Source organism: Lasiodiplodia theobromae (assembly GCF_012971845.1).
Source record: "Lasiodiplodia theobromae strain AM2As chromosome Unknown scaffold_6, whole genome shotgun sequence".
NCBI classification, from domain to species: domain Eukaryota; kingdom Fungi; phylum Ascomycota; class Dothideomycetes; order Botryosphaeriales; family Botryosphaeriaceae; genus Lasiodiplodia; species Lasiodiplodia theobromae.
Genome location: NW_023336552.1, coordinates 952,285 through 975,698, shown reverse-complemented (window position 1 = coordinate 975,698; position 23,414 = coordinate 952,285). Strand labels below are relative to the sequence as shown.

Genomic DNA, 23,414 nt, shown 5'->3' with positions numbered 1-23,414 from the left:
TGTGAGATATGGAGAGATGGCCGTGGATGGTAGCGTCAGCAGGTGTCACAACGGAGTCGCCATCAGGCAACAGTGGAGTCTTGGATTGGATCGACCGGTCTTTGTAAGATGCTTCAGACATCAGCCGCTATGGAGCGTTTGAGAAGTGAAAGCCGTAAAGATTTAACGACCGCGCTCGCGATGACAGTATGTATACCCGGCTAGGCAGCCTAAAAAAACGGACATTGGACTCTTCAACTCCTTGTGACCATCACGCCACCGTCATCGTAATACTTACGAGACCCGAGGAAACAGAAGGCCAGTGCGAATGTTGTCCCATGCAAAGCGCAGGCTGGCAGAAGGAATGTGCGGAATCTGTGGTGAGAAGTGTGGTAGGCCATGCGAATTAGCTGATGACGAACGGGGACGGGGCCCATTTTGCGGACCCCTTGCGTTCGACGTCAGTGTTGAAGTGAATTAAAGTATCAAAGTCCCGGACGTCTCCTCGCCGACAGCCCCTGCTTCGGCACAGGCACGCAGCCGTGGATCCTACGGCCGACGTTGCTTTATCTTATTCGACATTATTAGGAGTGAGGGCGATCTGCTTCGCTTGGCAGCGCGTTTCGCTTCCTGGTGCACGTTGAAGAGGCCAAGCCTCGACGTTCAGTGTGGCTCGCCCGCCGCGGCCAGATTTAGGGGCACCGGCAGCGCCCTTTTTAAGCAGCGAAGATTGGCTTGATTTCCGGGTGCTTTAGGCCAGCCCTTTGGAGGGCGGCTAGCGGGCTAGTGACAGGCGACGCGGCCCAGGGCGGCGGATACGGCGGGGCAAAAGAATGAGCAGCCCCTGGCAGACGACGGCGGAGAGCGTGTTGAGAGCGATTGTGGTGTGCACAACTCAGCGACACGGGCAGAAAAGTGGTCAGGGTTGCGGGTCGTTTCTTTTGTCGTCGGTGGCTGAAGAAAAGAGGAGACGCCCCCGGCTCAGCCTGGACGACGCACCAACGCCAACACCATCTTCGCCACAGCTGATGCGGCGCCTGTGGGGGATTTCCCGCCGCGGCGGCGGCACGTAGCTTCGTATCCTCTCGAAATTGAGGAATGGGCCTTACGAATGCCGCGGGCGATCAGGCAGATAGAGCGTTGGCGAGATCCGAGCGCGCGTAGATGGCGGCTGCGGGCGGCGCGACTCGGGCGGCGAGGTGCAACTGCAGTCAATCTCACCCTGCGGTTTCAGGAGATCTCCTGTGACGCTGTTGCGCGGCGTCCAAACCGTCGGCGTGCCGCTTCATTTCGGACGACGTCAAGTGGGTGCGGTGCCTGGCGCGGGTGCGAGTGAGACAGGCACCGGGCTGGTCAGCCGTCAGCTGCCAGCGGCCAGGTGTGCAGGGCGAGAGCGAGCGCGGAGAAGCTTCAAGCGAGGCTGGATGGAGCCGTGGGCGTTCCGGCGCCGCTTGGGGCGGCAGTCTGAGCACGCAGCAGCCTCCATCGCCAATCCGCCGGCCCAGCCCCGGGCCCAGCACACAATGCGTGCGCGGCGCAGCTGGGCGCAGCCGCCGGAGAGCTCCTTCAGACTGAGGTGGGCGAGCGTGTCTTTTGTGGTGCAGGGCTGTGAGGGCGCAGGCGTGCGGCCCGCGGCGCGTCCTCAACAGTGCATGATCGCTTGCGCCACCGCAGCGCGTGGGTGACGGCGCTTTTGCGAACGGAGTGCTGGACCGCAGGCCCATGGCCCAGTGATCGAATTACCAAAGCAACGCACGTCCACCTGCGCCGGCCAGGCATTTCTGGCCAGCTGCGAATCAGCGCGCATGCCTGCAAAAGAGGAGTGCAATTCGCGCTAACCCGCACCGAGTCCACCTCACTCTGTGCCTCCATCGTGCCCAGTCGCCGGCTCTGACCTCAATATCGCTCGCCCCAAAGCAAGCCCACCACCACGCCGCTTCCTCCGCACACCGCTTTGGATCATGCTCTGACGTCCTCGGCCCCCGCTGAAGAGCTTTCAGTGCCAGATCCAACCCGCCTCGTCCGTCATTTCCCGCCGTTTCCCCGTCATTGCCTCTTCCACTTCCGACCGGGCGGCCTTCGCAGCAAAGGCGCATTTTCGCTCCCGCTGCGCGCTGCCTGCAGCCTCGACACGCCCGTCCTCTGCCTCGATCGCCCGCCGCTGCGTTGACTGGTGCTTGCTCTAGCCCGGTGAACGCCTTTTTGCCAGTTTCACTTCGGCTGCCGTCACGCTCCACGACTTCGGTCCTCGCACCGGCCTGGCCATGTCGACCCCTTCGACAGCGACCGCGGCCCTCCCTCCTCACCAGCACCACCAGTACTATCCACCACATCACCAGTCGTGGCAGCCCCAGGTGTCCCAGCATGTAAATGGCTCGTCGCGTCTGACCAACTCGCACTACAACAACGCCTACCCCAGCCAGGATCTGCGAAGGACGGCCACGGTCAACGCCCGCCAGCCGCCGCAGCAAGCGGAGTCGTACCCCACCCACTACACCGCCGACCAGCAGCAATTGCCCAGCATGCCCGCCCGGAGGCGGAACCACAAGCCCGACTGGAACGAGTTCTACAAGAACGGCCTTCCCAAGGAAGTCATCGTGATTGATGACGACACCCCGGAGCCCCAGCCGCCTCAGTCCTCCAGGGCTGTCGCCGCAGCTGCCGCCGATCGCCACGCCGACAAGAAGCGCAAGACCGCGACTTCGACTGCCTACGATCCCGTCTACCACCAAAACACGTCATACTCCACAACCGAGACGCCCATCTACGGCGGCACGCCTTCGAACCACACCATCTCCACCGACCGCACCGCCTCGGCCATACACACTACTGCGTCGACGTCGCTGGGGTCGACGATCAGCAATGGACCATACGCAGCTCAGTTGGACGATGGTGTGGTCGGCCAGAAGCGGAAGCGCACCACGCGCAGGACCACGCTGGATGAGGCCAAGGAAGCGAAGCGACGAGAGACTGAGCAGCAGCAAGAACACTGGACCACCTACGTCCCGCCCAAGCAGCCTCCCATCAAGGCCAAGGATGTCTACGTCAAGGTCGTCCCCGATGTGAGTTCCTCTTGGTCTCTTTGCCCACGAATGCTCGCTGACGTATTGCCAGAAGTACCGCCCGAACGAGAAGGTCGATGATGAGGACGGGCACTACGTTGTCCACCCCGATGCAGACATCACCGAGAAGTGTACGTGCTTTGTTCTCTCCACGCCACCGTATCATTGCTGACTTGTCGCAGACCAAATAGTGAAGCTGCTCGGCCAGGGCACTTTCGGCAAGGTCGTCGAGGCTTTTGACAAGAAGAAGGGCAACAAGGTCGCCATCAAGGTCATCCGATCGGTCCAAAAATACCGCGACGCATCTCGCATCGAGCTTAGAGTCTTGTCGACGCTCGCCTCGAACGACCCGCACAACAGGAACAAGTGCATCCACCTGCGCGATTGCTTCGACTTTCGGAATCACATCTGCATTGTCACCGACCTTTACGGCCAGAGCGTGTTTGACTTCCTCAAGTCGAACCAATTTGTGCCTTTCCCCAGTACTCATATCCAGACTTTTGCGCATCAACTTCTCACCAGCGTTGCTTGTAGGTCGATCCTGTTTTTTTGCTTTTTCTGATACTTGTCGCGCTAACTGGGCAAAGTTCTTCACGATTTGCACCTCATTCACACCGATCTGAAGCCGGAGAACATCCTGCTTGTCAACAATGCATACCAGACCTTCACATACAACCGGACAATACCGTCTTCCTCGACCGCCACTGCTCGTTCGGCTCGCCACAGGAAGGTTTTACTAAACCCTGAGATTCGCCTGATCGACTTTGGCTCAGCCACTTTCGACGACGAATACCACTCTTCGGTTGTTTCGACGCGCCACTATCGCGCGCCTGAGATCATCCTCAACCTTGGATGGAGTTATCCCTGTGATATTTGGAGTATTGGTTGTATTCTAGTTGAGTTCTTCACTGGAGATGCTCTGTTTCAGACTCACGACAATTTGGAGCATCTCGCGATGATGGAGGCTGTTTGTGGTGGCAAGTTGGATAAGCACTTGATCAGGCAGGTCCTGGCTAAGGACAGGGGACAGTCCCGCAACCCCGCTTCACAGTAAGTTGTCGCCGGGTCGTGATTTTTGGAGATGCATGGTCGCTAATGCTCCAGAAATAGGTACTTCAAGGGCCAAAAGCTCGACTATCCCAACACAGATACTCCCAAGGCTTCCCGGAAGTATGTCAAAGCAATGAAGCGGCTGCAGGTAATTATTCCCTCGATTTTCTCTCGATCCGACCGTTGCTAACATGCGCTGTTTAGGACACCATCCCGCCTCACAACGAATTCAATCTGCAGTTCCTCGACCTCCTCAAGAGGATCTTCGTGTATGATCCATCGAAGCGGATTACAGCCAAGGAGGCTCTCAACCACCCCTGGTTCACCCAGAGGATCGAGGACGACGGCACCGAGGCACTCAAGATCCGAAAGAAGCAGGAGCGGGTAAGGGCCGAGAAGGCCAGGCAGGAGAGGGAGAACGGTTACCGGTGACCAACTCTCGCGGAAGGTCACATCACACGACGTCTCGACACAAAATTTTCTCTTGTGCAAGCTCTTTCAGACCTGGTCGAAGGCTTTTGCCTCGACGATACCACAATGACGACCTTTTCTTTATGAAAGGAGCATGGGCGGGCTTACAATCATCTGGTCGGCTCTGGAGTTTCATATGGATTCTGTTGCAGGGTTTCTTTTTTCTTTGCATAACTTTCTTCGTTCAGACACACAAAGGGAGCTGGCTATATCCACATACAGTACGCCCTCGAAAATATCGAGAGTGCGTCTAATCTCTCCGGCGTGCCTTGGGTTAAGGAACCGGGTTTTTGAAGGGATCTTAGATGGGACGGGAAGCGAAGGCGCTAGAGCATCCACGGACAGGCATTGCGGGGGAGGCGATTGATTCGGATCCGCGGAGGTCTGTTGTATCCATAGATATAATCTCCTGCACAATCGAGTTTCGTGCGCCTCCATCACGATGTACACTGCGGCACCTGACACGCGTCACCGGGTGCGGATGATTGACTGGTGGTCTGAGATCTGCGGAGATTCCCTGCAGGGCGAGAGTAATTGGGGTGTTCCCGGCCATCTTGCCATGATTCGCGTGCCCGCAGCCTAGGGCGGTGAAAAGGCTTGGCGGTGACGCGGGCACCGCGCGCGCCATGCGGGTAAACACTCGGTCAAGCAACACCACACCTAGCACGCGTATGTGCGCCAACCAACGTCACGCGTCCGCCTATGCAGCACCAAGTCCAAGATGGCGCAGACGAAGCAGATCGAGACCTCGCTCCTCACCGAGCACTTTCGCTACACGCCGCTCGTAAGAGTTCCGCTTGCGCAAATGCCTGCACCATTGCGGCAAAAACAAGCCGAATGCTGACTTCTGGTGCAAGACCCTCATTGACCAGATAATCAACATGATCAACGAGCTGATCAACCGCGCGGTCGATGCGGTTGAGGCCGGCCTGCTCGAGACACCACCCTCGCGCCTTGGCTTCGCTGCCAGAGCGGCCGCGGAGAACACTATACCAGACACCGACGGCGAAGGAAACCCGCTTTTTCCAGACGCAAGAAAAGAGATTGAAGAAGGCGTGCACCAACTAGAAACGCTACTGGAAGCTACGGTCGATAAGAACTTTGACAAGCTGGAAATCTATTTGCTGAGAAATGTTCTCACCGTGCCTGAGGACCTGGTGCCGTGGGTGAGGCTGGCGCATTATCAGGTACGTTAGGTGTGACTATCGACGGTGTCTACTGTATAAGTAAGCCAACATCTGTTTCATCCCAGGACCTTCAACTACCGAACACCTCAACCTCGTCCTCAACCCCGCTGCCGACCCCCGAATCCGTCCAAGCCCTACGTCGGAAAGTTCAAGAAACCAACAAACTACATACCGCCCTTCTCGCGGAAAAGGCACGCAATGAGGCCTTGCTTACGCAGCTACGCGGTCTATTAGGAGGCAATACAGGCATGAAGACCGAGCCGGCGTCCTCGCCGCAGCACACCAGCGACGGCCCCGCCCCAACAGCTGCCCAGAACCCTTCGCTCGCTTTCCTGGCATCGGCACCGGCGGCGCAGAACTTGGGCATCTCTCTCCCCACCGATGGGACTGCTGCGCTGCCTAGGCACGAGCCGCTGAGGCAGAACACGGCGTTCGCGCTAAGCCAGCTCCCGGCGCTGCGGCAGATCCTGCAGAATTTAAGGCCGAAGATCGCGGCGCTGGGCACGGCGGGTGGCGCTGGGCCCGAGTCGGAATTCGCGAAGCAGCGGAGCGAATACGTGGAGAAGCGGACGAAGAGGATAATGGAGAGGAAGGGTATGGATGTTGGGAGTGGTGAGGGTAGCTCGGAGGGTCTGGGGAGAAGAATGCTGCCGGAGGAGGTGAAGGGCATGGAGGCGGTAGCGGGGCTCGTTGGAGAAAAGACGGAAGGGGGCGAGAATGGGGAGCAGATGCAGGAGTAAAGCGGGAGATGCATGGCATTGAGCGTTACGAATTTTCAGAGGACCTACTTGCATGGAGCTGGGAGTTTCGGCGTTGGCATCAAATGATACCCATATGAGCGGCAGGTAAGGCTCCATGTACTGTCTGCGTAAGAACAAACACTGATGTTTTTTTTTTGTTGAAGCGATACTAATCGGTACTTGGTTGGGGATGTAACGATATCTTTGAAAACATTTTGAGTAATGGATATGGCTACAATCTCCGGAAGCCGTTGTTTGGATGTGGCGTTGCCAGGAATCTATAGTCGACCAAATTGAGCGGTAGCGAGTAATGTGGCAGTAATATCAAATTGTCAATGGACAGAGATATATTAGGGCTTCGGGGTTTAAGTTGCAACGAGCGCCTAGAGTGGAAGGATCCACGCGCTACGCAGCAGGCAAGTCTTCTCTGCCTACGAAACGTGGCCTGACGCACAGCTGGAACAAGTGTTGCCGGTACAGTTGTCAGGCAGCGAGGACAACGAGACCCCGGGCATGATCACAACACGTGGTCCGGATTGCCCGACTCCAGCGGCGAGAAGACGCTGCTGCAACGTGCCCACGGGCGGTAGCTGTCTTGGGCGTAGCTCGGCGGTCGCAGATTGTTGGTGGTGGGTCGCGGCCGTGGGGAAGGGCAGCAGGCGAGGCGCGCCGAGATGAAATCATGCAGTTCTTTCCACGACATTCTGCCGGGAGGCGGGTGCGCGCGCCGCTGCGGGGAAAGCAGACAAGCTGGACGCAGTCGCCATGATGCCAGGTGTGCGCTCCGGGCAGCGCGTGAATGGCTTGAAAGACGGTGGTTGCCGGATTGGGAACCGGATGATCACCGAGCAAAACCAAGATTCCGGCATTTGGGCGGGCGTCATAATGCATGCATGCGTGCGATGCGCCAGTGGAGGGAAGTCCCTGCAGGCCGGGCACGGGCGGCGGCGGCGCTGGGCTGCGGCGCGCGGGCACCTAGTGTGTAGCGATAACGCCTGTTTCCATGACCAGACACAGCCAGCCTACACCAAGCTCTTTAATCGCTAGCTGCGCTGCTCCCCTTTATCCGAACGTCTCATCACTTTGACGGGCCTTGCAGCCAATTCTCGTCCCACCCGGCGCGGCCTGCACGCTCCACACCGCCTGCCCTTCACGTGCGGATAGCCAGACTTCCAGAGCCCAGTCCAGGCGCGCCATCTTCCTCTTGAGCGAGACTTTCCGCGCCGACGCTCTTTTTCCTCACCCCCAGCCCGTCCGCCGCTTCGCCTCCTTCCGCCTCTTTGCTCCTTGTCGCTTGCCGCGCGCTGCCAGGGTCTCCCGTCGTGACAAGCACACGCTCCGCCGCCTTCGTTGCCCGATCTGCCGTGCTAAAAGCAAACAGCCATGTCGTCCGAGCCCGCAAAGCAGGCCAATGACAGCGCGCTGAAGCCTCCAGCAGACAGCTCTGGAAATGGTGGCATCAGTCCCGCCGTGGCACCACGAAGTCCTGCTCCAAAAGGTGAGTCCTTCGACTTCTTTTCTGTTCCGCCTCTTCCGCTGCCACGCAACTTCTGTATTTAATTTCACGATTGCTCGTTGCGAGGGTTGGGCGGTAAGGTGCCGGGGTGCGTCTTCTCTGCTCCCCTGCACGGCTGATAGCCGAACAATGGAGGCTCCATGCAGGCTCGTTCGTGAATCGATTGCGGCAGGAAGTGGTGTCACAGCATCGCGCTGCGGCTTTCCGGAGAGCGGCCCCTGGTTTCGGTCACGCAATGGAAAGAAGAGAAAGCGCGAGTGGTCGCGCGACACCATTGGGGAAGGAGCGCTTATCTTGGTTTATCTCCGACTTTGGCGACGCGTCTCCCAAGTACAAGACATGACTACTTCCGCAATCCCAACTGAGCAATTGCCCACCAACAAATATTCCTGCTGCCTGCCGCCCTGTTCTTGCCTTCTTCCCACTCCCTGCCCCTTTGCCGGCTTACCAGCGCTTCTGCCTTGCGGCAGAGATGGCTTTCTTCCTCCGGATTCGAAACAGGATAGCCCGTATTAACACTCCACCAGTTGTCACCATTGCCGACCCGGAAATTTCGCCAATCCTCGAGCCTGCTCACTCGAAGGATGTGGATGATGATGGCACCTTGACGCTTGAGCGCACTCCCTCAAAACAGCAGCATCGCATCAAGATTGGCAAGCGCCTCTCTGGTCGGCCTCTGTCCGACCGCAACGCCTCATCCGGCCAAAGCTTAGCCGAAAGTGCTCTATCTGACATCCTTGCCGAGGATAGCGCTCATTCGTCACACCGTGGCCATGGCCACCATGCTCAACAATTGATGGCCCAAGTCAGCGCCTGGTTGAAGCAGGAGAAGGCAAGAAGAGCAGCCCGCAAAGCCAGTAAACGAGCCCCTCCTCCTGAATCATCAGAGTCTGGCATTCCAGAAAAATCACTCAGTGAATCTGCCGACGTACAAACCGACGGCGCAGCCGAAAACGAGGTGCGGCGGCCTTCTGATGCGTCCGAGGGCTCGGTTGCTTTGGACGCACTCGAGCACATTCTTGAGAAGGGCATTTCTGCCATCAGCCATGAGGGCCGCAAGATGCCTCATCGGATTGGTCGCAAGCTGAGACGCCAGTCGACAGCCGGCTCGTCTGACACCGAATACCAAGATGGTGACGTGCTTGTTCCAAGCTGTGATGTCGTCCTTGACAACACCCGCACTCTCGCCTATTCTGGAGGTGGTATTGACGAAGACGACGAAGATGATCAATTGACTCCCGGAACGAGGAAGGTCAAGGAGAAGCAGGCGTGGGCGACGTTCAAATATGAGATTGTTCGGCTTGCGCACACCCTACGCTTGAAGGGATGGCGCAGAGTTCCTATGGACAGAAGCAGCGATATTGAGGTCGAGAGGCTTAGCGGAGCTCTCACAAACGCTGTCTACGTTGTTTCTCCTCCGAAAGACCTTCCACCTAGGCAAGGAGAAGAGGGTGATATCCACCCGCGCCCCCGTAATCCTCCTCCGTAAGTTCAACCTCGACGTGATAAATGGGTCTGCGCTGATTACCACTGCAGGAAACTACTTCTCCGCGTCTACGGCCCCCAGGTCGAGCATCTCATTGACCGAGAATCTGAACTTCAGATCTTGCGCAGGCTGGCTCGCAAGAAGATCGGCCCGCGCCTCCTCGGTACTTTTTCTAACGGTCGCTTTGAGGAGTTCTTCCACGCCCGCACGCTCACTCCCAGGGACCTCCGCAACCCGGACACCTCTGTTCAGATTGCCAAACGCATGCGGGAGCTGCACGAGGGTATCGATTTGCTCCCTCAAGAGCGCGAAGATGGGCCTTTCATATGGAAGAACTGGGACAAATGGGTTGATCGTTGCGAGTACATTTCGAAATGGCTTGATGCAGAAGTTTCGAAGTTGCAAGCAGGCTCCAAGCAAAGTGAGGATATCGGATCGCTGGCCGAACTTGGGTTTGTCTGCGGCGTTCCCTGGGATATGTTCCGGCAGACGGTGGACAAGTATCGGAACTGGTTGAATGAACAGTACGGAGGAACCAAAGAACTCAATGAGCGGCTAGTCTTCGCTCACAACGACGTAAGTGTCCAATCGTGAGTGGGAACATACAGGTGCTGATCCTATGTTTTCAGACACAATACGGAAACATCCTCCGACTTATTCCTCCAGGAGACTCTCCGTTGCTTCTTCCTGCCAACGAGCACAAGCAGCTTGTAGTCATCGACTTCGAGTACGCGAACGCCAATACTCCTGGATTGGAGTTCGCCAATCATTTCGTAGGTGATTCAGTTGCACCTTTTAGTTCTTGTACTAACAGCTAGCAGACCGAATGGTGCTACAATTACCACGACGAGAAGGCGCCTCATGCCGTCAACACGAATGCATATCCTACACCTGCCGAACAACATCGCTTCATTCGATCCTACATCACCCACCGCCCTTTCCAGCCTTCTCACAGCAGCGATTCTTCCACGACGCCCAGCAACGCCCGACCCCCTACGTTGACTCACAGTTCTTCCATCTCAGCATTCATGCTAGATTCGCGGGCTCCACCTCAGCAGCTCCAAGAGCAAGAAGAGCGTGAAGAAGCTGAGATTGAGAAGGAGGTCAAGCGCCTCATGGGCGAAACGCGCCTCTGGCGTCTCGCTAATTCTGCGCAATGGGTCGCGTGGGGAATAGTCCAAGCTAAGCTCCCCGGCCTCCCCGACTTCGACAGCGAGACGAAAAAGAACACCGCCGTGAATGGCGCAATTCCTGAGGAAGAGCAGGACTACATGAATCCGCAGTCCGACCAGGGTGTGGGCGTGACGGACCCACCTTCAGAGGACCTTCAGGACAAGAAGGCGGAGGAGGGTGCGGATCTGGGAGATGCTGGCAGCTCGTCGGGCACGGCAGAGGAAGAGGAGTTTGATTACCTGGGATACGCAAACGATCGCGCGATGTTTTTCTGGGGTGATGCGGTGAGGCTAGGCATCGTCAAGGACGATGAACTACCAGAGGAGTTGAGGCAGAGGCTCAAGGTTGTGGACTATTAGGATGGGATATGGCCATGTTATATTCTGAAGCTGAGAGAAGGACGACCGCGATGACAACAAGGCATAAGGCGATTATCTAAAGCTGTCTTTAGGGTTGCTGAGTTTCTGAAGAATGGCTGGGCAAGATGAATGCGCAGTGGCGAAAGGCTGGTAATAGCATTACATAGCAACGAGCTACGAACAGACATAATATACATTATGAAAACCCAAATCAAACGGGTCCGGATGGAAGAGTGTTTTCGCTGAAGTGCAGGGAAAGGAGAGATGTAAATGTGATGTTCTTCTGTCTACGTGCATATCGTGAGCAACAGCATCCCATGGCCTTGCAAATCAAAATGATTTACTGCAAGCATGCGCCATCAGCGCTATACCGCACGGTGCGGTAGAAAAGAATATGCCTGTGGGTGTGGTAGGAAGTCTAAATATGATAAGTGCAAATTTCCTTCCAACAAAATCGATAAGTGGTCGGATCGATCGGTACCAAAAAGTATTGCGGAGGTCACTTATGGTCATCAGGCGTTGCCTAATTGGGAATCACTTCCTAATTGGGTCAGCTGCAAACTGGGCAGAAGGTTTTCAAGCGATGACACCCCTAGTTGAAAAGACATAGGTGGACGTCAGGTCGCCTTGGCCAATATCGCCTCCGGGTCCTTTGAGAAACGGAAGCTATTGACGAGGCTTGACCGATACGACGTATGAGCTTTCCTTTTTGCCTTTTTTTTACTTCATCACTTCGATTCTCGGTCCTCTAATTCGAACACAGACTATCCCACCAAGAAATTAGTTGAGGGCAGGCTCTTACTTTTGGCTGAGATATCGTTAGTAGTCGCAACGCTTAATTACCACTATCCATTCATAATTCTTGCTTATCACCATTGTCCGTCTGCACGGAGCAATATGATAGCTGCGAAGGCATTATTCGAGGTAAGCTCAATAATAATGGAGGAAAGGTTTCCCTTCGGGTAGTGTTTGATTAAGACACATTTCAATTTACCAATAGATCGTTAGTTCATAATAGGGCGCACATATCCTTTCTCTTGCAGTCCGAAATAACGTCTTTCATCTGTCGCTCCATATGACCAGATTTGCTCCTTCTCTTCTAGGATCAAGAGTGCCAGATGGGCCTATCACCCGATGACGCCGATGATTTCTCCTCAACTCATCCGCGTCCAATATCCTCCCCTCAGCGTCAATGGTGAACGGCCGGCCCAGCTCTAGATCCGGTTCGAACGACAATACCATCGTCGCTTCGACATCATCGTTCTCCCTTCGCTCCCACACATGCTGCTGCTGCTGCTGCTGCTGCTCATATTCGGACCACCGGTCCGCCGTTGGCGGTGAGTTTAGCGCGGGCGGCGGCCACTCCCACCCACCGCTGCCGACGCTGCCACTGTTGCTGGCCACGCTGTCACGCTCCGGAATAACAGACAGAGGCCGCGCACTCGTGAATGATGCCATGGCACTCCTCAGAAGAGATGGCGGGGGCGGTGGAGGTGGCGGGGGCGGAGGCGGAAGCGGTGGAAGAGGCTGGGATGGCGGTGAAGGTGGTGGTGAGAATGACGACGATGGAAGCTGCTGGCGATGCTCTAGAAGCTCGCGTGACGTCTCGCGGGACAGGTCGTTCAGCTCCACGTCCTCGGTAGAGTACTCGCTGCTGCAGTGATGCCGCGTGATGCTGTCGCTGCGGGCGATGGCGTCGTCGTCGTCGTCGTCGTCGCCGGAGCCGTCGTTGGCCCCGTCGAGCTTCTCCCAACACTCGGGGCCCGGCCATGCTCTGCTGCCTCCTGCACCGCTTCCGCTGATGGATGATGAATTGCGGCTGGGGAAGGAGCGGGGCTGCAGCCTGTGGACATGGTCGTCGTGAACGTCGACGGGGGCGCGGCCGTCCGGTCTGATGCCACCACTGGCTGCGCCGCTGCTTGTGCTGGTGCCGTTTTGGTTTGTAGCGCGCTTTCGGCGTCGTGCGGACGAGGAGCCAAGTGAGCCGGAGGTGAAGCTGCGGACGGTGGCGAGCCAACGCTTGAACAGCGGGCGGAGAGTTGCGAGAGACCCGGCCGTGATTCCCGCGCCGCATTCGATGCCCGACCATATAGCTATCATCGCCGCATTCCCTACAACGTCAAGGGTTAGCTTTCGGGTTCGCTCATTAGTGGATGTGTTCCAAGAGAGTGGGCGTACAGAAAAAGTCGGTTGGACTGACTAAACCTCCAATGTACTTGAGACGGATGGTGGAGCAGACGCAGCCGATGGTGCCAACAGAGAGAATGAAGAGAACAGAGAGCTTGGAATGTAGGTCCATATTGGCCTGCACCACAATCTGGATTGGGATGAGCGCATATATCCAGTCCGCCGCGGCACCCAGAGAGGCGGCCACGTATGCAAGCGCATTTTGAACGTGCCGCGGCGCACATTGGTCGTAGACGTAGCGTATCAAGTAATCCTTCGGATTGCCACAGAGGAAGATGAGGAAGAAGAAAAAGAAGATGCTTGTGAGAGCGATAAGAATCATTACGACGTACACCATGGCTCGTTGCCACGGTTTGATGACTATTCGTAGGAAGAAGATACCCAAGGACAGCTTAACCATCATAGCCGTGAGTACGTAGAATGTTTCTGAGACTATTATCCACTGGGCCGTGTTAGACGGGTTTGCACCATGAGGGCGTGGTGGACTTACGTGCATCGCGGTTCCGATAACACTGGTGTGCGTACCTCCTCCATACTGATACGCGATGACAATGATTGAAATGGCCCATACATTAAAGAAGATCTAAAGCTCACATTAGTCGGTCTCGTTGAGAATGCTAAAGCGTTCCATCGTACCAACGCAACCACCATCAGGGCATCATCCCACCCGAAGCTTTTGATTATGCAGGTCCGAACGTAGCATCGTGCACCAACAGCGAGGTAAGTGAGCACGAGGAAAACGATGCAGACAGCAAGCTCGGCAGGGGCCTTGGACTCGGTCTCCGAGAACGGATGATACGCCATCTGTGCCGTGGGTTCGGGCTGTGAGGAGGCTCAGAGTTGCTGTCGTCGCCACTCGCGCGGTTGTTCCACAAGGCGTCCTGCAGTGCTATAACGGACTCGGCATAGAGGGTGATGGCAACCGTTGAGAAGTTGTGGTACTATGGCAAGAAACTTCAGTTCAGCGTAGGGGCAGGTCAGGCAGATGGATTCCAAGTACAGAATTGGCATCGAGTAGGCGGTTGGGTAAGCAGTGAAGCAATGATCGTCGTGCAATGGAAGTGTATTGACAAGACATCGGGCCCTGGTCTTGAAGCACCCATGGGATGAACCAAACCGAGGATCGAGGGAAGAGGTCGCACGGGGCCTAAGTAGTCAGATATTAAATCTACAGAGGAGAGCAAAAAGCGAGTTGTATGATGCCGACGGAGCGAGTTTGGGCCACGGTCTCGATTGGCTCCCCTCGCTGGTGATCCACGTTGCGGCGCGGCACACAGGCTTGCCGAGTGCTTTTTCGGGGGCAGTGTCACCAGTGCTGTAGGATGCCAGAAAAGAACAGGGAAGAGAGTTAGCAAGCTGCAGGGGGCTGGGCCTCGACAGCAGGCCCGAACACGGGAAAGGTGGAGGCATGCTGCGAGATCTGTGGCTGTCTTCATCTCAAACACGTCCTGGCAGACGGCCCGTTGGACCCAAGGCGCGATTCGCATATCGTCTCACACGTCGGGTTCCTGAGCGGAGGTTGCAGGGGCACGGCGTTGGTGTATGCCCGCGTCGTCGCACCACCAGCCGCGTGCTGCGGGCAGTATTGGATGAACGCATGCGTATCGGGATCGTGCTCTTCACGTCAGTCAAGCTTGAAGATTTGGCTCTGCCGCAGCCTGTCACCGCTGGAGCTCGTTGGCGTTGCTTTTTTGGGTGCCGGGGCGGCGGGCCACACGGAATGCAGGCCGGCAGTTTGATCGCCTCCAAGACTGAGCCGAGCCGCGAAGCTGGCAGGGGCGACTCGCGAGGTGCTGCTTTGAGAAGTGGGTGCAGGCCGAGGCGGAGAGCGGGAAAGAGCGGGCTGCCGAGCCTAGGTACTTAGCGCCCGCCCGCCAAAACAAAACACCGACATGCCATCTCCAAATCGACCCAACCCCGCGGTCCTCCTGCGCTGATCCGGTCACGAGACTCCAATGCCACCCGCTACGCGTCGCCGCCACCAGCCTCAGCCTGAGCCCGAAGCGCCCCTCGATCCACCCTCCGACCTCGATGATGTAAGCCATGATGATCCTGCCAGCGGCTATATGGAGTCTGTTATGGCCGACATCTACGCGGAAGCCGAAGACGACGAAGACGAGGCCCCACCAGGTCGGTACACACCTTTGCGCTCTTTGATTTTACTTTCCTACCTTGTCGCAGATGAAAAATGACACCTCTTTTTTTCCCATTTGTTGGCTCCACCCACTTCCCTTCTGGTCTTAATACCCATGTCTTCTCCACGCGGTGCATCTGCTTTCGCCAACCGCCTCTGCCGATGCCATCCCTCACATTACGAAATCTGCCGCAGGCAAACCTAGATCCCCAGCTACAAGGGCCAGCCCAGGACATGGCCGTAAATCCAGACCAGCCTTGCAACAAAGCGAACCACTGGGCTTGAATTTCCCGGCCGTGAGACTTGCTGCTTGCTATCAAAAAAAAAAAATCAAATAGCCCTCTGACTCTCGGGACATTCTTGATATTGCTCCTGGGCTGTGGCGCTTTCATCTTGCAGCAAATTGGTGCCCAGAAGACCGGGACCACGATGCATACGGCGTCAAAGCTCACCCAAGATCTCTTTGCAGCAACCCTTGTCATTGGCGCTGCTCCTCTTCCCTGTGTTTCACGGTGATTCATCCGGCGACATGGACCGTCCGACTAACCACCCTTCCAGAATCTCCGACTGAGCCGAGCACGCCACCATTGCCACCAAACTTGAAGGAGATCTCGTCACTCGCATCATGGACTGTGTCAAGCAGTAAGCCAGGCTGCGGCGTACCCCAGCTGCGATCCTCCGCAACGTCGCTCTTCTGGCAATCGGACGGCCCTCAGCCGCACTATCTCAACATTCACTTTTTCAAGGTCGTCGAGATCGTGGCGATGCGCATCTACCTCGATTTCGACCAGGATGAGAGCTACACACCCACCAAGATCGCATTCTTAGCTGGCATGGGCGAAATGGACCTACAGGAGTGGGGCGTCATGTCCTTTGTTGAGCCGCGAGGCTGGGTGAATGTCGACTTCGAAGGTGTTGGAGCCGTCGACGGGTCCGATGATGATGTCTCGGGCTCCGAAGATGAGCTTGGCGATGATGAAGGTGAGGACGAAACGGGGCGCAGGAGAAGGAAGCTTCCGGTCCTCCGAGCGATGTTGGTCCAGGTGAAGATCCTAGAGAACCACCAGAACGGGAAGGATACGCATCTGAGGGGGTTGCAAATATTCGCCAGAGATAAGGCGTTTAAAGAAAGACGAGCCAACACTACCGGGCTATCAGCAAACACCATAGTAAAAGCCGAGGCTGCGGTAAGCAAGAAGAAGAAAAAGAAGCCCAGGGACATGCCCGAGCCAGACTTTGCCATAGCGGAGTTGAGGTAGAGATCACGCTTGCAGCGCCTGGGAATTGTACGATATGGAGGCAAAGCACCGATGTGGCCAAAATGAGGAAACCTGGATCTATTACAGGAGGACATTGCAGCCGACGGCTAGCGTGAATTTATTTTTCGCTCATACCATGGGTGGTTGATGCTATCGTCCGGACTTGAATGTATAATTATTAATTCCACATGTTCATCTAGATGATAGCTTCAACTACCCATACATATTATTTTTTTTCATTATGAGGGGAAAAGAAGTAAGGCATACTTACGCTATGTTCTCTGGCTCTGCTATTCTTCGCGCTAGCCATCGGCTACAGTGCCCCTCTGTAGGTTGCATCGGATAAGATAAATTGGCAGTGGCTGATCTATTACTGGTCTTAGAAAAAGGACGTAGGTATAATTGGCATGCGTATCACTTGGCCCCTGACAATCGAAGTTCTCTCCCTTCTGGTCAGTCAGACACAGCATGGTGCTGCTGTCTTGAACCGGCAACGACTTACGAGAGCCTTGCGGTTCACCGCCAAGAAGCACTGCCGCCACATCCCTGTCGCTGCCGCGAGAGCCGTCGTCATCCCGCGTGCCCAACCCGCTCAAACAACCAACTACAACAACATGAACAAATTCACAGAGATCGCCAAGGGCGGCTGGCACCCTGAGAAGAACAGCAAACCCTCCTACTCCCAGGAACCGGGACTCAAGGACAAAGCCGTACGTTCCCTCTCCTGCACTGCCCCACAGCGCCGTTCATGACGTACCGGCTAACTTCGGGCGCGCACTACAGAAAGGATGGGTTGGCATGGGCAATAAGGACCCTTATGCGGAGCAGCGTAACCACCAGTCACGGCCACTATCCTCCCTCAGAGATCCCGCGTCCTTCGCACCACCTCCGAAACACCAGGGCTACTATGGCGGGCAAGCCAACTCGCCGAGCGGAGCGGCCGGCCTGATCACTGCGCCTACTCCTGCAAACAGCGGCCAGGCTCAGGTCTCACATCAAAGGCAGATCGCAGCTCGGGAGGAAGAGGAAGACAGACCGCCGCCAGGTCCTTATCGTGTTAACACAACTGGGTTATCCACCGCACATCTGCCCAAACCTCCCGTGAGGCGGCCTGGGCAAGAGACACCGGAGACAGCTTCGCCCGCCAGGACGACGCCTGCGCCCCCTCCGGCACCGTCTCAGAAACCAAAGTTGCCGCCGCGCCTTCCCCCTCGACAAAACTCGCACCCGGATATCCATGCCCCGCTTCCGCCGCCAACGTACCAAGAAAGTGTTCAGAGCACCCCGGCACAGCCAAGTCAAGGTATACTCAACCAGGGAGCAATCAATAGACTAGGCCACGCTGGGGTCAACGTTTCTGGCTTTGGAATCGGTCGAACTGCTTCACCTCCTGTTCCTCCCCGCAATGGCTCCCCCGCGACCCCTCCGGTGCCTGCGCGTACTGCGTCCCCTGCCCAGCAGAACCAACTTGGCGGGCTCCAGTCACGCTTCGCAAAACTGAGCACTGGCTCTTCTCAACCAGCTGCTCCTGAAGGGGGGACCACGTTTGCGCAGAAGCAGGCTGCATTTAATACGGCCAGAAGCTTTCACAAGGACCCTACGTCTGTCTCGGTGAGCGACTTGCGCAGTGCAGCTTCAACAGCCAACAACTTCCGCGAGAGACATGGAGAGCAGGTGGCGGCGGGGTGGCAGAAGGCCAACGGGTTGAACCAGAAATACGGCGTGATGGACAGGGTCAACGGCATGGCATCTGGCAGCGCAGGCGCATCATCGGCGAGCGCGATGCTAGGCCCCGTGGGGAAGAAGCCTCCGCCTCCACCTCCGCCGAAGAAGAAGGGTTCGGCAGATAACAGTGCATCTCCACCGCCGCCTGTCCCATTGGCCAGCAAGCCCAGGCCATCTTGAACATGCTCATATTCCTAGGTATTATTTTCAGCGGAGGTCTTGATTAGACAGCCGGGGGGATTTATCGAGCGCTGTGGTGAATTCGAGGCGCAGCATGGAGAAGGGGCGCGATCATGTGCGCGTCGGAAGGGTCTGAAGGGTCAGGCACAAGCAAAGGAAATTTCGGACGATAGGCAAAGTTCGGCCGTAGATTATTGTTGAGGAGCACGACGGCAGTCTCGGCTTGCGACGCTACTGGTCCTCGTGGGCGCGGTGGCGGGCAACGAAAGAATGGACCTATCAAGGGGCGCAAAACTGCCGAGGCTTTGCAGGAGGCATCGTGAATCAGGCCCTTGGCGGTGGGTAGGCCACTCGCTTGTGCGAGGATGTGCGCAGCGAGGGGCGCACGGTGGCTGTCGCGTCTAGTCGCGCACGCGAGCACGATGGCGACCTCCAGCGCTGGCGCTGCGCTGCGAACACTGCGAGGCGGTTGGAACGGCGAGGGAGCTGAGGGAGCAAAAGCTAGGACGGCGGGAGTGCTTGTTCTTAAACCCTTGAATCTACAAATGGAAAAAACGTCGCGTTTGGCCAGCGCCGCCTGCCCGATCAGGCTCCGACCCCCGGCCTGATATTGTTGGGGCTCGGCTGGTTGGCAACGTCATGCATGCTCTGTATTTTTACACATGCGCGCGCCCGAAAGGTGCTTTTTGTATCCCAACACGCCCACCAATTGCTTCTCGAAACTCGAAGGCATTGGCTGCTCCAATACAAGTCAGCCCGTCAGCTTGCGCTGCATTCATCCCACGTCGTCCTGCTGCATGAAGGCCTGTTGAGATCAGACAAAGCGTCCAGGGCTCCCGTCGCTCCCCACCGTTCCCAGACCTTATCCCGGTTCAGATTACCTGCCACTCACGAGCACCATGTCGGGCGCTACCTTCCACGTCGAGCTACCCTCGCGCGACCTGTTCAAATTCCCCCCGGACTGGGCCCCGCCCGCGCTCGCGCCGCCGCAGCCTACTGGCACTCTCAGAGCTCCCTTTAGCATCAGCGCCGAGACGTATAATGCGCTCCTGTCCGCCAAGGTCCCCGCGACTATTGCGACCGTCTACGCGATCACTGTCACCCTGCTCAACCGCTACAACAAGAGCCGCGGCAACAAGCCGTGGGCCATCAGCAAGACCCGCATCTTCTACGCTTTCGTCATCCTCCACAATGTGTTTCTGGCCGTGTACTCGGGCGTCACCAACGTTGCCATGGCGAGGGCCCTCTACCGTCTGACTCCTGGCCTGAATGCCGGTTTGGTCGAGAATGTGGACGCATACTGCAAGATTCATGGGCCCCGCGGACTCGGAAATGCTGTTACCTTCAACAACACTAGCGAGGCCTGGGAGGTGAAGAACACCCAGATTCTGCTGGGCGCAAATGGTCAGCCTGATCCTACCGACGTTGGCAGGATGTGGAACGAGGGTCTTGCATTCTGGGGCTGGTGGTTCTACTTGTCCAAGTTCTACGAGGTGCTTGACACGGTCATCATTCTGGCGAAGGGCAAGCGCAGCTCCACTCTGCAGACCTACCACCACGCCGGCGCCATGCTCTGCATGTGGGCTGGTATCCGCTTCATGTCGGCTCCTATCTGGATGTTCGTCTTCATCAACTCGGGCATTCACGCGCTCATGGTAAGTTTTAACCCACTGAACCGTGCTGTGGAATTCGGATAATGATGTTAGTATCACGGCCAGTACACATACTACACCGTCTCCGCTCTCGGTGTCCGCGTCCCGCAGCCGATCAAGCGTACCTTGACCACCATGCAAATTGCACAATTCGTTATTGGCGCAAATTTCGCGGCTCTCCACCTCTTCGTGTCGTACACCGTTCCAGTCTCGACTCCTTACACTCTCGTCCACACTGTGACGTCTGCGGCTGCTGAGGCTGCTTCCGCTGTGTCTTCCTCTGCCACCTCTGTCGCCGCTGTTGCTGGTGCCACCGGCCTTGGCTCTGTGATCAAGAAGATGCTCCTCCGCGCAGCTGGCGAGGAGGGACTGGCAGAGAATGTGCGTGACGACTCTGGCAACATTTTCGGAGCGGAGGCCGGCAATACTGCTGCGACCCGCGAAGAGATCAAGTGGAGGGACGAGTACGTCCGGGTGCCCTGCATTGACACCACTGGCCAATCATTCGCAATTTGGTTAAACGTCATCTACCTGATGCCTCTGACGTAAGTTGCTCCCATACTGTGCAGATAAATTGTCCTAACTTGAACACAGCGCGCTCTTCGTCCGCTTCTTCATCCGTTCCTACATCAAGCGCACCAGCCAGGCCTCCAAGGTCAACGCCACTTCGAAGGCGGCCAAGGACGCGACTCACGGCATTGAGCGCGAGATGCACGCTACGAACGGTTCTGCGAATGGGAAGCCTCACCAGAATGGATCCGCTAAGCAGGAAAACGGCGGTCTCAGCACCACCAACCCCAACAAGAACGAAAAGAGCTACGCCGATATGGTCAAGCCCTAAATGACATGCTCACAAAGTCTTGTCTTCCGAGGAGTAAGGCTGTTTCGAAGCGTACCTGTAGGCTAATAAGAACGGCTCGACCGGAACGTAAGCGCCCGGGAAGCCTTTCAGAAGCTCTCGCAGCTATATCCACACCTTCCCCATTATCCACCTCCAGCTTCTTAGACTTCCTCCTCTTTGTATAGCTAGATAGCGCTCGTTGTGTGTTGATACCACTGATCGCTTTTGCTTTTTCATTTCTACGTGCTTTCCAAAGTTTTTTTTGGAAATGGTTAACCCCGTTGGTGGGGGGAAAGAACACAGAGGAGTTCATTTCGGGTTGTGTTTCAAGCGAGAATCTTTCCTTCTTATGGAACGTTAAGGGCTGGTCACTATTCGGTAGTTCTGCCGAAAGGGTGCGGGATTTGTGGCGTGAGAGAGAAGATGAGTTGGGCGAAAAGGGAGTATAGGACACCAAAAATGGGGCGGGAACGTGTAAGATCAAAAGGGAATGAAAAAGGGAAGGGGCAGAATCGTAGCTGACACGAGAGGCAAATACATTTCATTCAAAGTTCAAAAGGATGCATGACCTTTTCGATGAGGTGTTTGTTGACCGTTCGAGATTGAGACACAACAGCGATGACCCGTGCGTGCGATGTCGGACGTCCATGTACTCGTCACCTGAGAGAAAGATCCCGTGTGCTCATCTAAACTTTGATCGGTGACCGTACGAGTTACTTTCTGCTTTTCCTACATCTCTTCAAATCTGCCTCTTTTTGTGCCATGATATCATTTATTTTTGTCCAACGCTATTTTATTGTATCTCCAAAGATATGAACTGTTCCAGATCAAGTTTCTGTCAGATCTGCCCCTTGATTTGCCCATTATTACTTTCTTTTACTTTCACTTCCTGAGAAGCTGGGTCAGCTCAGCGACGACCGCATCACCCATCTCCTTGGTGCTAGCGGTGCCCTTGATGTCGGCGGTGCGGACGCCCTTGTCAAGAACATTCTTGACGGCAAGGTCGACGGCAGCGGCGAGCTCGGGCTGGCAGAGGGAGTACTTGAGCATCATGCTGACGGACAGAATGGTGGCGATGGGGTTGACAATGCCCTTGCCGGAGATGTCGGGGGCGGAACCTTGTTCAATGCATGTCAGCAACCAAAGCTAAAATACTAGTTTGGGTTAGTCGTTTGCACGTACCGTGGATGGGCTCGTAAATGCCGTTGACGGGCGTCTTGCCGTCGGGAATGGCGCCGACACTGGCGCTGGGGAGGAGGCCCAAGCTGCCGGGGATGACGCTAGCCTCATCGCTGATGATGTCGCCAAACAGATTGCTGGTGACGATGACACCGTTGAGGGCGCGGGGGTTCTTGACCATGAGCATGGCGGCCGAGTCGATGAGGTGGTGGCCGAAGGTGAGTTGAGGGAACTCCTTCTCCATGACCTCGGTGAAGACCTTGCGCCACAGGCGGCTAGTTGCCAGCACGTTGGCCTTGTCCAGACTCCAGACGGGGGCGGGAGGGTTCTCCTGCAGGGCGAGGTTGGCGGCCAGGCGGGTGACGCGCTCGATCTCCTCGCGCGAGTAGGGCTCCGTGTCGAGAGCGTGGCCGCTGCCGTCGTCCTCCTTGCGATCGCCGAAGTAGATTCCGCCAGTCAGTTCGCGGATGATGTTGAAGTTGGTGCCGCGGCACACTTCGGCCTTGAGCGGCGAGTACTCGACGAGCGACTCAGAGGCGAAGAAGCAGGGACGCAGGTTGCCGAAGGTGCCCATCTCCTTGCGGAGCTTGAGGATGCCCTGCTCGGGGCGGACCTTGCCGGTACCCCATTTCTAAATAAGACGAGTGGTATCAGATCATGGTGCTTCGTAAACGTGTGGGTGGGTGGACTAACGGGACCGCCAATGGCACCGAGCAGGACGGCATCGGCGTTCTTCGCAGCGGTCAGGGCCTCCTCGGTAAGGGGCTCGCCGGTGGCATCGATGGAGGCCTAGTACGTGTTCGCGTCAGGAGAATGCCAGTAGCCAAGGTGTGGAGGGAAGTGCGTACGCCGCCGAGAAGGTGGTGCTGGAAGTTGAACTTGACGTCGGGCCTCTCCTTCTGGATAACCTCGAGGATCTGGGAGTGTCAGCGGAAGCTCTGGATAGAGTTGGAAAGTTGGTGTCACCTTAATGCCCTCAGCGGTAACCTGTCATAGACTTGTGAGCTCGCATGATAGTGACGGTGGCAGCAAGGTGCTTACTTCGGGACCGCAGTGGTCACCTAAAGGCCAATTAGTGCATGCGCGCGCAGTCTATAGGGCGGAGACTAACCTGCAAAGACTACGATGTTGAACGACGGCATAGCGGGAGCTTGGAGGGCTGTGGGTGGTGTTGGGAGAGTCTCGAAATATTCAGTCGCGGGGTGGAGAGACGAGCGTCAAGCTCCGGTCTCGG

General features: G+C 56.6%; 8 protein-coding genes across 8 annotated transcripts; 6 read left to right on the top strand and 2 right to left on the bottom strand.

Moving 5' to 3' along the window:
• Positions 1-2,243: 2,243 nt before the first annotated feature.
• On the top strand, positions 2,244-4,523 carry LTHEOB_2561 (Protein kinase; the record flags this gene model as incomplete). The annotated part of the gene is made up of 6 exons (XM_035511387.1): positions 2,244-3,041; positions 3,094-3,172; positions 3,224-3,571; positions 3,629-4,091; positions 4,152-4,239; positions 4,296-4,523. The coding sequence occupies 6 exons, from the start codon at positions 2,244-2,246 to the stop codon at positions 4,521-4,523; spliced, it is 2,004 nt and encodes a 667-aa protein (XP_035364270.1).
• Positions 4,524-5,283: 760 nt separating this feature from the next.
• LTHEOB_2560 (Mis12 domain-containing protein) lies at positions 5,284-6,489 on the top strand (the record flags this gene model as incomplete). Its single annotated transcript, XM_035511386.1, has 3 exons — positions 5,284-5,346; positions 5,420-5,749; positions 5,815-6,489. The coding sequence occupies 3 exons, from the start codon at positions 5,284-5,286 to the stop codon at positions 6,487-6,489; spliced, it is 1,068 nt and encodes a 355-aa protein (XP_035364269.1).
• Positions 6,490-7,872: 1,383 nt separating this feature from the next.
• LTHEOB_2559 (Choline/ethanolamine kinase) lies at positions 7,873-11,023 on the top strand (the record flags this gene model as incomplete). The annotated part of the gene is made up of 5 exons (XM_035511384.1): positions 7,873-7,987; positions 8,533-9,490; positions 9,542-10,067; positions 10,121-10,264; positions 10,313-11,023. The coding sequence occupies 5 exons, from the start codon at positions 7,873-7,875 to the stop codon at positions 11,021-11,023; spliced, it is 2,454 nt and encodes an 817-aa protein (XP_035364268.1).
• Positions 11,024-12,082: 1,059 nt separating this feature from the next.
• On the bottom strand, positions 12,083-14,014 carry LTHEOB_2558 (Integral membrane protein; the record flags this gene model as incomplete). Its single annotated transcript, XM_035511383.1, has 4 exons — positions 12,083-13,134; positions 13,202-13,652; positions 13,701-13,793; positions 13,847-14,014. The coding sequence occupies 4 exons, from the start codon at positions 14,012-14,014 to the stop codon at positions 12,083-12,085; spliced, it is 1,764 nt and encodes a 587-aa protein (XP_035364267.1).
• Positions 14,015-15,165: 1,151 nt separating this feature from the next.
• Positions 15,166-16,603, top strand: LTHEOB_2557 (Anaphase promoting complex subunit 10; the record flags this gene model as incomplete). Its single annotated transcript, XM_035511382.1, has 2 exons — positions 15,166-15,340; positions 15,903-16,603. The coding sequence occupies 2 exons, from the start codon at positions 15,166-15,168 to the stop codon at positions 16,601-16,603; spliced, it is 876 nt and encodes a 291-aa protein (XP_035364266.1).
• Positions 16,604-17,217: 614 nt separating this feature from the next.
• On the top strand, positions 17,218-18,508 carry LTHEOB_2556 (Gmp synthase; the record flags this gene model as incomplete). The annotated part of the gene is made up of 2 exons (XM_035511381.1): positions 17,218-17,313; positions 17,387-18,508. 2 exons carry the CDS (start codon positions 17,218-17,220, stop codon positions 18,506-18,508), a joined length of 1,218 nt encoding a protein of 405 aa, XP_035364265.1.
• An 899-nt stretch (positions 18,509-19,407) lies between these two features.
• On the top strand, positions 19,408-21,001 carry LTHEOB_2555 (Fatty acid elongase; the record flags this gene model as incomplete). Its single annotated transcript, XM_035511380.1, has 3 exons — positions 19,408-20,163; positions 20,215-20,705; positions 20,755-21,001. The coding sequence occupies 3 exons, from the start codon at positions 19,408-19,410 to the stop codon at positions 20,999-21,001; spliced, it is 1,494 nt and encodes a 497-aa protein (XP_035364264.1).
• Positions 21,002-21,883: 882 nt separating this feature from the next.
• LTHEOB_2554 (3-isopropylmalate dehydrogenase leu2a) lies at positions 21,884-23,322 on the bottom strand (the record flags this gene model as incomplete). The annotated part of the gene is made up of 7 exons (XM_035511379.1): positions 21,884-22,119; positions 22,184-22,811; positions 22,874-22,969; positions 23,029-23,097; positions 23,147-23,167; positions 23,222-23,241; positions 23,292-23,322. The coding sequence occupies 7 exons, from the start codon at positions 23,320-23,322 to the stop codon at positions 21,884-21,886; spliced, it is 1,101 nt and encodes a 366-aa protein (XP_035364263.1).
• Positions 23,323-23,414: the final 92 nt, after the last annotated feature.